The sequence below is a fragment of the Euprymna scolopes genome, chromosome 13 (genome assembly GCF_053919585.1).
Source record: "Euprymna scolopes isolate OS-2025 chromosome 13, ASM5391958v1, whole genome shotgun sequence".
Classification (NCBI taxonomy): domain Eukaryota; kingdom Metazoa; phylum Mollusca; class Cephalopoda; order Sepiida; family Sepiolidae; genus Euprymna; species Euprymna scolopes.
Window position 1 is genome coordinate 35,147,073 of NC_136494.1, and position 13,689 is coordinate 35,160,761.

Below are 13,689 nucleotides of genomic sequence, written 5' to 3' on the forward strand. Positions count from 1 at the left end.
TTAAGGGGAGCCAGATTTCCCCGATATATAAAAAAACACATTCCGTCCTTAGTCCTCATAGGAAGGTAGCTAGTTTTCAATATTTTTCATCTGCCTTGCCCTTCCACTGTGGCTAATATGGTTTTAGCAACCCTTATAAGTTTGAACTGAATTAATTGGCCGTGATCATACAAGCCAACATACCCAGTAGAGGCTGGCAACGATCCATCCATCTTTCTGCAAAAGTAAGTAATGCCTGGGAGGATAGCTTCTGAAAACGACTGCGACTGCGTATATAATTTCATTAATAACCCACGAAAAATAAAAAGTACAGTCAGATTCACTGCATTGAAATGATGATCTTTTAACTGATAAATATGTCGGTATATATATAAAATTAATTATTGGTGACTAGATACATGCTGCAATTAATTCCATCAAGACGATAATACTTTCCTCTCTTTAAAAAATCAAAACAACTAATCAAAATTAACAAGAAACAAGTACCCGGAATATGTTTATATAAGGAACATAGCAATGAACGTCACCGGGTTTTCACCGTGATGTTTACCCAGCCTCGTTTTGAATCCGTGGCGGCAGTAGAATAACAGAAAAGATGGTGGACAATTTTGGAAGCTGAGAATTCTTTGTTTTTTTTGCGTCCCTCGGCGATTATTTACATTTAGAAATCACATCGATCAAGGTAAACACCCTAAGTGATAAAACTGTCCTCTGACTTTAATTACCGTTTTCATTTTTAGACAAATAGCTACCCTATTTTTCTTGCGTGTGTAGAAAGGTATCAACAATACCTTTCCATTTCATGGCAAACTGTATGATTCGTCAGGGAATTTGAAGGGGAAGCGTTTCGACCCCTAAAACGACTTTACTTAAATCCCGAAGGTTTTATTTATTTTTTTAATCAGAACAAACACCATTTAAGGTTATGAAACGTGTGTTTAGTGTGTTTTTTTAATGCTTTGTGACTTGCTGGTTTTATTTTAGTCAAAAGTTACGAATACGAATACTTCAGAGACTAAATCATCAGACTCGCATCATGTCTAGTTGTTTAGTGTGTATAACTATATTACTACTACTACTGCAATAAAATGTAATCCCCTTTTAATACAAAATTGTGGAAATAATAAAGGGAAATGTGTCCGGAAAAATAATAGATTGAATAAAATAATAAATTAAAATTAATCTCAACAGTTTCATATAACAAATACCTAGGTCATCTCTTAGTTCTTCAATCTAGTTTGTAGCGAAATGTATTTCAATACAATGTGATATCTTTATCACTTTTTATCGATAACAAAATATTCATTTCAGGTCTGTTTTGCTTGATAATTCCGAGAAAAAGGTTAAGATCAGTCAATATCATACCTAATAAACAACGACTAAACTAAATATTTAATTAAAACCTTAGTCCAATATATTTCTATTGTTTATATTACTTTCAGCCATTCGATTTTTAGGGGATGAAAACAAATTACCCAATCTGTTTCAAGTATCAATTTCTAATTTAATTAACGTTAAGAATAAGTTGGATGATTTAGGAAATAATTGTAAACTGTCAAGTTACGGGGATATTTTGGGATCTATCTAATGAAATATTTCGAATGTTTTTGAAACTGTCATGAGATTATTGATTAAACTTGAATTAATTTTTATCTTGAAATTACATGACCGCTTCGGCGCTTTGTGTATCTTCTGTGTGTGCGTGGATTTCTCGCAACTACGTAACTTACACATATTATTATTATTATTATTATTATTATTATTATTATTATTATTATTATTTTAATTTACGATGAATCGACGACTTGCTTAAAAATAAAAAAAAATCCTATTAAAATAATTTAATTGCCAAATTGAATCTGAATGCATACATTTCTGTTTTTTTCTTTTCTTTTTCGTAAAAAAATCGGGCATTTTAGTGTTTTGTTAATAGTTGAACACAAAAAGTGAATAAATTTAAGATTCTTAGGAATTTGGAAGCGTTTAAACTGTCAAATCGGAAGTCCTTAATTCCTGGCAAATCCTCATGTCATATCGAACGTTTTGTTAGCTATTTCGATCTAATTTTATAAGCAAAGAGTAAGAGATCAAACCAACATTACCGTAACAAAATGGCTTATAGTTTTATATTTGATTTGATTAATAATGAAATTGTCAAACAATACCGTAATAATTAAATTGAATTTCAAAAATCCTGTTTTTTTTCTTTCTCATTGGTAAACAAACAATGAATACGTAACTTTAATTTTGATTTGTTGATGACATTTTTCAAGTCTGCGTTTGCGTATTTATTTTTGAAATTGCTGTTAAATTAAAACAAAATATTTAAATAATTATGTTTTGCAAATATTAAAAATAAATTTTTGTTCAAAATTTTGGTTTGTGTACTTAGTTTGATGCTTCTACAGAATTTGAACATAGGCAAACAGATTTTTGCTGAACCGTGAACCTAAAGATTAGCTTACAATTAGTTTAGAATAAAAAAAAAATAACAAAACAAAAAAACAAAAAACAGTTCGGTCCACGTTCTGTAAAAGTACCGTTATATTTTTTCTCCAATGATAATACTGTCTTCGAAAACTTTTGGTATTTTCTTATTTAATACGACTTTGATTATAGGAAGATTAAATAAAAAAAACAAAAACAAACAAAAAAACACACCCAAAAAACGACTGTTTAGAATTTTAGGAGTCGTATTCTGACATTTTGAAAATTTTGGAGTCGTATTCTGACATTTTGAAAATTTTGGGAGTCGTATTCGGGCATTTTGAAATTTTGGGAGTCGTATTCGGGCATTTTGAAATTTTGGGAGTCGGATTCGGGCATTTTGAAATGTTGGGAGTCTGATTCGGACATTTTGAAATTTTGGGAGTCGGATTCGGACATTTTGAAATTTTGGGAGTCGGATTCGGACATTTTGAAATTTTGGGAGTCGGATTCGGGCATTTTGAAATTTTAGGAGTCGGATTCGGACATTTTGAAATTTTGGGAGTCTGATTCGGACATTTTGAAATGTTGGGAGTCGGATTCGGACATTTTGAAATTTTGGGATCCAGATTCGGGCATTTTGAAATTTTGGGAGTCGGATTCGGACATTTTGAAATTTTGGGAGTCTGATTCGGACATTTTGAAATTTTGGGAGTCGGATTCGGACATTTTGAAATTTTGGGAGTCGGATTCGGACATTTTGAAATTTTGGGAGTCGGATTCGGACATTTTGAAATTTTGGGAGTCTGATTCGGGCATTTTGAAATGTTGGGAGTCGTATTCGGACATTTTGAAATGTTGGGAGTCTGATTCGGACATTTTGAAATGTTGGGAGTCTGATTCGGACATTTTGAAATGTTGGGAGTCTGATTCGGACATTTTGAAATGTTGGGAGTCTGATTCGGACATTTTGAAATGTTGGGAGTCTGATTCGGACATTTTGAAATGTTGGGAGTCTGATTCGGACATTTTGAAATGTTGGGAGTCTGATTCGGACATTTTGAAATGTTGGGAGTCTGATTCGGACATTTTGAAATGTTGGGAGTCTGATTCGGACATTTTGAAATGTTGGGAGTCTGATTCGGACATTTTGAAATGTTGGGAGTCTGATTCGGACATTTTGAAATGTTGGGAGTCTGATTCGGACATTTTGAAATGTTGGGAGTCTGATTCGGACATTTTGAAATGTTGGGAGTCTGATTCGGACATTTTGAAATGTTGGGAGTCTGATTCGGACATTTTGAAATGTTGGGAGTCTGATTCGGACATTTTGAAATGTTGGGAGTCTGATTCGGACATTTTGAAATGTTGGGAGTCTGATTCGGACATTTTGAAATGTTGGGAGTCGGAGTCGGACATTTTTAAATGTTGGGAGTCGGAGTCGGACATTTTTAAATGTTGGGAGTCGGAGTCGGACATTTTTAAATTTTCGGAGTCGGACATTTTTTAATTTTCGGAGTCGGACATTTTTTAATTTTCGGAGTCAGACAGTTTTTAATTTTCGGAGTCGGACAGTTTTTAATTTTCGGAGTCGGACAGTTTTTAATTTTCGGAGTCGGACAGTTTTTAATTTTCGGAGTCGGACAGTTTTTAATTTTCGGAGTCGGACAGTTTTAAATTTTGGGAGTCGGATTCGGGCATTTGGGAAGTTGGATTCGGGCATTTTGGAATTCTGGGAGTTGGATTCGGATAGTTGGGAATTTTGAGAATCGGATACGGACATTTTAGGATCTTTGGAGTCAACCATTCATTCTGACTCTACCAGCTCGCTAAGAACATGTTGTTATTCCTATTTCAGTCACTTAAATTATTTCAAATGAAATTGGGTTTGGCATTGACTTCAAACAATTTAGATTTACTTAAACTATGTGTTAGTAAAAAAACATTAAAGTAGGCTGGAATGTCTAATACAGTGTGAAAATATAGTCACTATCTTAAAACAAGTCTAGCTAGGGAATAATGATAATTCAAGTCAGTTTTCTAGTTAAAGAAGAGTTATTGTTATTCCTTAGCTTGCTACCTTCTCGTTTAGTTTATAAAGATGGCGACTATATTTTTCTGGTATATTTTTCAATTCCCCTTTCATTATGCATGATGCAACTTGCTGTAACATAATGTTTTCATTTTTTATTTGCTGACTAGAACATGGTTTAAGTGAAACTAAAGTTTATTTGTAGGAATTCTAGTATTATTGTTTATAAATCTGTAAAAAGGCACTATTCTAGAAAATAACCTATTTTGTTTTTAACCGATATTAATTATAAATGCATCTTTGGCTAGAACCAAAGTGTAGTATCTGTTCTAATACTGCGCTTCATCTGTTGTATTCTTAGTCAGTGGAGAAATCCTTCCAGACTGAGGCAATTTTATTTTTGTCCCATTTCAAAGTATCTCTTTTCAGAGAGCTGAATTTCCTTGCATTAAAAACCGACCTCTAGTTTAACTTTGTCCTCATGGCGCGGCAAGTAAATAAGGACTGGGGTGCACAAAAACAGTAAATTTTTTTTCTTCTTGGATTTAAAGGCAAACGTAATCCTGTACTTTTGCCATTAAATTCTGATGTAAACCAGAAATCACTTTCTATTCTTGTTTAAACGCATCAAAATTAGTTTCTTTGTCATTATTCCACTCAAACAAAGCACATTGCCACTTGGACATTAGGGGCTACTATTTGGGAATATGTTTATAGGGAACTGTGTAAGGAGATGAACAAGATATCAATTTACATTATATTTAAACTTCTATGTTAGTATAGTCAGGGAAGCAGGGTTGGTTGTTTTACGGCATATCAACCCTTTTCAGGTTATTTAATGCTGAATCCAGTGATTTTGAAGAAAAATGTTTTAATAGAATGTATTTGTTTTATCCAAGTCGGTTTCTATTTAACCAATAGTTGGGGCCCTAACAGATACTACCACTCCGAGTGAACCTGGGAGCAATGGCAATTAAGGGGTGACTCCACACTCCCCAAAGCCCACAAGCTTGGGCTTCATCATAGTTTAAGGTCATATCCAGGACCGGGAAGCAGGGAGGGAATTCCAAAGTCTAGTAATTCAAAGGAAGAAACTATTAGAGTAGGTTTTCCAGCATCCTCTATTTTCATTTCTTCTATGGTGAAGGGGTGAATTTTTTTCCTAATACCACTTGCCTTCTCTGTTTCTCGGAGCATACCAACATGCCGAAATTTAAATGTAATCTGCACAAATGTATTGCTGTACTCCCCCACCAAAGTTGCTTCTCTATATAAATCTGATTCCTATCACAGCAGTCTTTTAAACTTCAAAGGCAATATGTTTTGTTTGAATGAACAAAAGTAAAATAAAAATGTGATTTATTATTCTAACTCTGGTATCAAATTTATCTTCTAATTAGAATGTTTTTTTCAATTTTGCAGATAATCGCAGTAGTAAATTGACGGCAACGGATTGGACGCATCTTGTCAGGATTCCAGCAAAAAAAAAATTTTTTTTTCGTATACAGATAATTTTATGATTCCAGAATGAATGAAACTTGGTTGAAGGAACTTTTAATTCTGATGGAATCGTTTTATTTTCAAAGTATTGCTGGCATCATGAGTTGAGTTATTTATTTAAAAAAAAAATTGTCTCCATTATGACTCGTAAGAAAGGACAGTCGAAATGCAAGTGCAAACGCTGAGCAAATACCCAGCGAACAAACGGGTGAGTGTTAAACGAATCGGCGGCACCAAGAAAGATGTAGAAATTAAGGTGCTGAGTGAGATGGAAGTTGAGAAAAACACAAACGTATTGTGTAAACTGAGTGAAAATGTGGGAGTTTCCGAGTCTGCATGTGATCCGAAGTTGAAGCTGCAGGTGTATAAACAGATTGTCAGCACGAAACAGGCGGATGTAAAAACACTGGCGCACTCTTTGGACAGGATCATGGGTAGCAATGATGAGGGAGATGAAATGATAAGTCGTAGAAAGTCCGGCAAGGTGAGTTGTCGTGACGAGAGGTCGAGTAGTAAAGGATGTAAGGAAGCAACAGAAGTGGATAAAGTTAATCGAGCACTCATGGAGGACGGAAGCTCTTCATTGCATTGTAGTAATAAGAAAGAAAGGACTTTTACCGAGAAGAATGTTTTGGCAAAAGATGATCATAAAGAGACAAAGGGAAATAAGCCTGAAGAAATCCGATCAAAGCGAAGCAACAGGATTAGCAGCAAATTGCTCAGAAACAAGGAGAAATTAAAAAATAAGGAATCGCTAAGCAAACTGGGTGATGTTTCCGAACCTCAATCGGTAAAAACCAAATCAAACCGCTTCTCTAATTTAATGTCTCCGTCGAAAAAGCCTGTTAACAAAACGGACAAATCATCGTCCACTGCTGTTATCAAATCGGATAATTCTTCCAAGCTGGCAGAAATTACAAGTATTAAGGGAAATCAAACCCGTCCCAAAGAGAAAAATTTAGATGTTCCGAAAAGAAAATTTAGCGTTTCTTATACGGCTTCGACCCGAGTCACGAAGCGACGGACACTGCCATCTTTTAAAAAGCATAAATTCGCAAGAACTTTCACGTCTCGTAGTAAACATTCCATTGTTGCTGCAGATGGTAAACCAGGGCGTTTTGGCGGTGATGACGTCTTGCAAGCTCAGCCAGACTTTGAATTTATTAGTGAAGAACTTAGCTTTCTGAATGCTGAAAGTGGGAAACTAGCAACGCAGATTTATAAATCTGATAAAGAGAAACGTATGGATCGGAAACGGAAAGGGATATTCATCCGAAATATGCTCAAGAAAAAGAAACTAATGTAAGTTGTTTTCTTTTTTCTTTTTATTTTTTTATTTTCTGTCAATGATCTGGTGCCGACATTTCTGGTGAATGATCTAGTGTGAACATTTTCTAGTGAATGACCTCGTGTGGACATTTCTGGTGAATGATCTCTTGTCGACATTTGTGGTGAATGATCTCTTGTCAAAATTTCTAGTGAATGATCTCTTGTCGACATTTATGGTGGATGATCTCTTGTAGACAATTCTGGTGAATGATCTCTTGTTGACATTTCAGGTGAATGATTTCTTGTCGACATTCCAGGTGAATGATTTCTTGTCGACATTCGAGGTAAATGATCTCTTGTCGACATTTGTGGTAAATGATTTCTTGTCGACATTTGTGGTGAATGATCTCTTGTCGACATTTCTGGTGAATGATCTCTTGTCGACATGTGGTGAATGATCTCTTGTCGACATTTGTGGTGAATGATCTCTTGTCGACATTTGTGGTGAATGATCTCTTGTCGAACTTTCTGGTGAATGATCTCTCGTCGATATTTCTGGTGAATGATCTCTTGTCGACATTTATGGTGGATGATCTCTTGTCGACATTTCAGGTGAATGATCTCTTGTTGACATTTCAGGTGAATGATTTCTTGTCGACATTCCAGGTGAATGATTTCTTGTCGACATTCCAGGTGAATGATTTCTTGTCGACATTCCAGGTGAATGATTTCTTGTCGTCATTCGAGGTAAATGATCTCTTGTCGACATTTGTGGTAAATGATCTCTTGTCGACATTTGTGGTGAATGATCTCTTGTCGACATTTCTGGTGACTGATCTCTTGTCGACATGTGGTGAATGATCTCTTGTCGACATTTGTGGTGAATGATCTCTTGTCGACATTTGTGGTGAATGATCTCTTGTCGAACTTTCTGGTGAATGATCTCTCGTCGATATTTCTGGTGAATGATCTCGTCGACATTCCAGGTGAATGATTTTGTGTGGACATTTCTGGTGAATGATTTCCTGTGGACATTTCTGGTGAATGATCTCTTGTTGACATTTGTGGTGAATGATCTCTTGTCGACATTTCAGGTGAATGATCTCTTGTCGACATTTCAGGTGAATGATCTCTTGTCGACATTTCTGGTGAATGACCTCTTGCTGATATTTCTGGTGAATGATCTCTTGTCGACATTTCTGGTGAATGATCTCTTGTCGACATTTCTGGTGAATGATGTCTTGTCGACATTTCTGGTGAATGATGTCTTGTCGACATTTCTGGTGAATGATTTCGTGTGGACATTTCTGGTGAATGATCTCTTGTCGACATTTCTGGTGAAAGATCTCGTGTGGACATTTGTGGTGAATGATTTTGTGTGGACATTTGTGGTGAATGATTTTGTGTGGACATTTGTGGTGAATGATTTTGTGTGGACATTTGTGGTGAATGATTTCGTGTGGACATTTTTGGTGAATGATCTCTTGTTGATATTTCTGGTGAATGATCTCATCGACATTCCAGGTGAATGATTTTGTGTCGACATTTCTTGTGAATGATTTCGTGTGGACATTTCTGGTGAATGATTTTATGTGAACATTTCTGTTCTGGTGAATGATCTCTTGTCAACATTTCTGGTGAATGATCTCTTGTCAACATTTCTTGTGAATGATCTCTTGTCAACATTTCTGGTGAATGATCTCTTGTCAACATTTCTGGTGAATGATCTCTTGTCAACATTTCTGGTGAATGATCTCTTGTCAACATTTCTTGTGAATGATCTCTTGTCAACATTTCTGGTGAATGATCTCTTGTCAACATTTCTGGTGAATGATCTCTTGTCAACATTTCTGGTGAATGATCTCTTGTCAACATTTCTGGTGAATGATCTCTTGTCAACATTTCTTGTGAATGATCTCTTGTCAACATTTCTGGTGAATGATCTCTTGTCAACATTTCTGGTGAATGATCTCTTGTCAACATTTCTGGTGAATGATCTCTTGTCAACATTTCTGGTGAATGATCTCTTGTCAACATTTCTGGTGAATGATCTCTTGTCAACATTTCTGGTGAATGATCTCTTGTCAACATTTCTGGTGAATGATTTCGTGTGGACATTTCTGGTGAATGAATTTATGTGAACATTTCTGGTAAATGATCTCTTGTCAACATTTCTTGTGAATGATCTCTTGTCAACATTTCTGGTGAATGATCTCTTGTCAACATTTCTGGTGAATGATCTCTTGTCAACATTTCTGGTGAATGATCTCTTGTCAACATTTCTGGTGAATGATCTCTTGTCAACATTTCTGGTGAATGATCTCTTGTCAACATTTCTGGTGAATGATCTCTTGTCAACATTTCTGGTGAATGATTTCGTGTGGACATTTCTGGTGAATGATTTTATGTGAACATTTCTGGTAAATGATCTCTTGTCAACATTTCTGGTGAATGATCTCTTGTCAACATTTCTGGTGAATGATCTCTTGTCAACATTTCTGGTGAATGATCTCTTGTCAACATTTCTGGTGAATGATCTCTTGTCAACATTTCTGGTGAATGATCTCTTGTCAACATTTCTGGTGAATGATCTCTTGTCAACATTTCTGGTGAATGATCTCTTGTCAACATTTCTGGTGAATGATCTCTTGTCAACATTTCTGGTGAATGATCTCTTGTCAACATTTCTGGTGAATGATTTCATGTGGACATTTCTGGTGAATGATTTTATGTGAACATTTCTGGTAAATGATCTCTTGTCAACATTTCTGGTGAATGATCTCTTGTCAACATTTCTGGTGAATGATCTCTTGTCAACATTTCTGGTTAATGATCTCTTGTCAACATTTCTGGTGAATGATCTCTTGTCAACATTTCTGGTGAATGATCTCTTGTCAACATTTCTGGTGAATGATCTCTTGTCAACATTTCTGGTGAATGATCTCTTGTCAACATTTCTGGTGAATGATCTCTTGTCAACATTTCTGGTGAATGATCTCTTGTCAACATTTCTGGTGAATGATCTCTTGTCAACATTTCTGGTGAATGATTTCGTGTGGACATTTCTGGTGAATGATTTTATGTGAACATTTCTGGTAAATGATCTCTTGTCAACATTTCTGGTGAATGATCTCTTGTCAACATTTCTGGTGAATGATCTCTTGTCAACATTTCTGGTGAATGATCTCTTGTCAACATTTCTGGTGAATGATCTCTTGTCAACATTTCTGGTGAATGATCTCTTGTCAACATTTCTGGTGAATGATCTCTTGTCAACATTTCTGGTGAATGATCTCTTGTCAACATTTCTGGTGAATGATCTCTTGTCAACATTTCTGGTGAATGATCTCTTGTCAACATTTCTGGTGAATGATCTCTTGTCAACATTTCTGGTGAATGATCTCTTGTCAACATTTCTGGTGAATGATTTCGTGTGGACATTTCTGGTGAATGATTTTATGTGAACATTTCTGGTAAATGATCTCTTGTCAACATTTGTGGTGAATGATCTCTTGTCAACATTTCTGGTGAATGATCTCTTGTCAACATTTCTGGTGAATGATCTCTTGTCAACATTTCTGGTGAATGATCTCTTGTCAACATTTCTGGTGAATGATCTCTTGTCAACATTTCTGGTGAATGATCTCTTGTCAACATTTCTGGTGAATGATCTCTTGTCAACATTTCTGGTGAATGATCTCTTGTCAACATTTCTGGTGAATGATCTCTTGTCAACATTTCTGGTGAATGATCTCTTGTCAACATTTCTGGTGAATGATCTCTTGTCAACATTTCTGGTGAATGATCTCTTGTCAACATTTCTGGTGAATGATTTCGTGTGGACATTTCTGGTGAATGATTTTATGTGAACATTTCTGGTAAATGATCTCTTGTCAACATTTCTGGTGAATGATTTTGTGTGAACATTTCTGGTAAATGATCTCTTGTCGACATTTCAGGTGAATGATTTTGTGTGGACATTTGTGGTGAATGATTTCGTGTGGACATTTGTGGTGAATGATTTCGTGTGGACATTTGTGGTGAATGATTTCGTGTGGACATTTTTGGTGAATGATCTTTTGTCGATAGTTCTGGTGAATAATCTCGTCGACATTACAGGTGAATGATTTTGTGTCGACATTTCTTGTGAATGATTTTATGTGGACATTTCTGGTGAATGATTTCCTGTGAACATTTCTGGTGAATGATTTCTTCTCGACCTTTCTGGTTAATGATCTCTTGTCGACATTTCTGGTTTATGATCTCTTGTCGACATTTCTGGTGAATGATTTCCTGTGAACATTTCTGGTGAATGATCTCTTGTCGACATTTCTGGTGAATGATCTCTTGTCGACATTTCTGGTGAATGATCTCTTGTCGACATTTCTGGTGAATGATCTCTTGTCGACATTTCTGGTGAATGATCTCTTGTCGACATTTCTGGTGAATGATCTCTTGTCGACATTTTTGGTGAATGATCTCTTGTCGACATTTCTGTTGAATGATCTCTTGTCGACATTTGTGGTTAATGATCTCTTGTCGACATTTGTGGTGAATGATCTCTTGTCGACATTTGTGGTGAATGATCTCTTATCGACATTTGTTGTGAATGATCCCTAGTCGACATTTGTGATGAATGATCTCTTGTCGACATTTGTGGTGAATGATCTCTTGTCGACATTTGTGGTGAATGAACTCTTGTTGACATTTGTGGTGAATGATCTTGTGTGGATATTTCTGATGAATGATCTTGTGTGGATATTTCTGATGAATGATCTCGTGTGGACATTTGTGGTGAATGATTTCTTGTGGACATTTGTGGTGATTTTTTTTTGTGGACATTTCTGGTGAAGTATTTTGTGTGGACATTTCTGGTGAAGTATTTTGTGTGGACATTTCTGGTGAAGTATTTTTCGTGGACATTTGTGGTGAAGTATCTTGCGTGGACATTTCTGGTGAAGTATCTTGCGTGGACATTTCTGGTGAAGTATCTTGCGTGGACATTTCTGGTGAAGTATCTAGCGTGGACATTTCTGGTGAAGTATCTTGCGTGGACATTTCTGGTGAAGTATCTTGCGTGGACATTTCTGGTGAAGTATCTTGCGTGGACATTTCTGGTGAAGTATTTTGTGTGGACATTTCTGGTGAAGTATTTTGTGTGGATATTTCTGGTGAAGTATTTTGTGTGGACATTTCTGGTGAAGTATTTTGTGTGGACATTTCTGGTGAAGTATTTTGTGTGGACATTTCTGGTGAAGTATTTTGTGTGGACATTTCTGGTGAAGTATTTTGTGTGGACATTTCTGGTGAGGTATTTTGTGTGGACATTTCTGGTGAGGTATTTTGTGTGGACATTTCTGGTGAAGTATTTTGTGTGGACATTTCTGGTGAAGTATTTCGTGTGGACATTTCTGGTGAAGTATTTTGTGTGGACATTTCTGGTGAAGTATTTCGTGTGGAGATTTCTGGTGAAGTATTTCGTGTGGAGATTTCTTGTGAAGTATTTCGTGTGGTCATTTCTGGTGAAGTATTTCGTGTGGTCATTTCTGGTGAAGTATTTCGTGTGGTCATTTCTGGTGAAGTATTTCGTGTGGAGATTTCTGGTGAAGTATTTCGTGTGGAGATTTCTGGTGGAGTATTTCGTGTGGACATTTCTGGTGAAGTATTTCGTGTGGAGATTTCTGGTGAAGTATTTCGTGTGGACATTTCTGGTGAAGTATTTCGTGTGGACATTTCTGGTGAAGTATTTCGTGTGGACATTTCTGGTGAAGTATTTCGTGTGGAGATTTCTGGTGAAGTATTTCGTGTGGACATTTCTGGTGAAGTATTTCGTGTGGACATTTCTGGTGAAGTATTTCGTGTGGACATTTCTGGTGAAGTATTTCGTGTGGAGATTTCTGGTGAAGTATTTCGTGTGGACATTTCTGGTGAAGTATTTCGTGTGGACATTTCTGGTGAAGTATTTCGTGTGGACATTTCTGGTGAAGTATTTCGTGTGGAGATTTCTGGTGAAGTATTTCGTGTGGACATTTCTGGTGAAGTATTTCGTGTGGACATTTCTGGTGAAGTATTTCGTGTGGACATTTCTGGTGAAGTATTTCGTGTGGACATTTCTGGTGAAGTATTTCGTGTGGACATTTCTGGTGAAGTATTTCGTGTGGACATTTCTGGTGAAGTATTTCGTGTGGACATTTCTGGTGAAGTATTTCGTGTGGACATTTCTGGTGAAGTATTTCGTGTGGACATTTCTGGTGAAGTATTTCGTGTGGACATTTCTGGTGAAGTATTTTGTGTGGAGATTTCTGGTGAAGTATTTCGTGTGGATATTTCTGGTGAAGTATTTCGTGTAGACATTTCTGGTGAATGATCTCGTGTGGACATTTGTGGTGAATGATCTCGTGTGGACATTTCAGGTGAATGATCTCGTGTGGACATTTCAGGTGAATGATCTCTTGTCGACA

General features: G+C 36.3%; 1 protein-coding gene across 1 annotated transcript in view; it reads left to right on the forward strand.

Annotated features, from left to right (window-relative positions):
• Positions 1–522: 522 nt before the first annotated feature.
• Positions 523–13,689, forward strand: part of LOC145291968 (uncharacterized) — a 136,255-nt gene continuing 123,088 nt past the window's right edge. The window contains exons 1-2 of the mRNA XM_080137908.1: positions 523–682; positions 5,882–7,261. Of these exons, the coding sequence (XP_079994034.1) occupies positions 6,126–7,261 (1,136 nt within the window). The 5' untranslated portion in view covers positions 523–682; positions 5,882–6,125. The remainder of the gene's footprint in view (positions 683–5,881; positions 7,262–13,689) is intronic.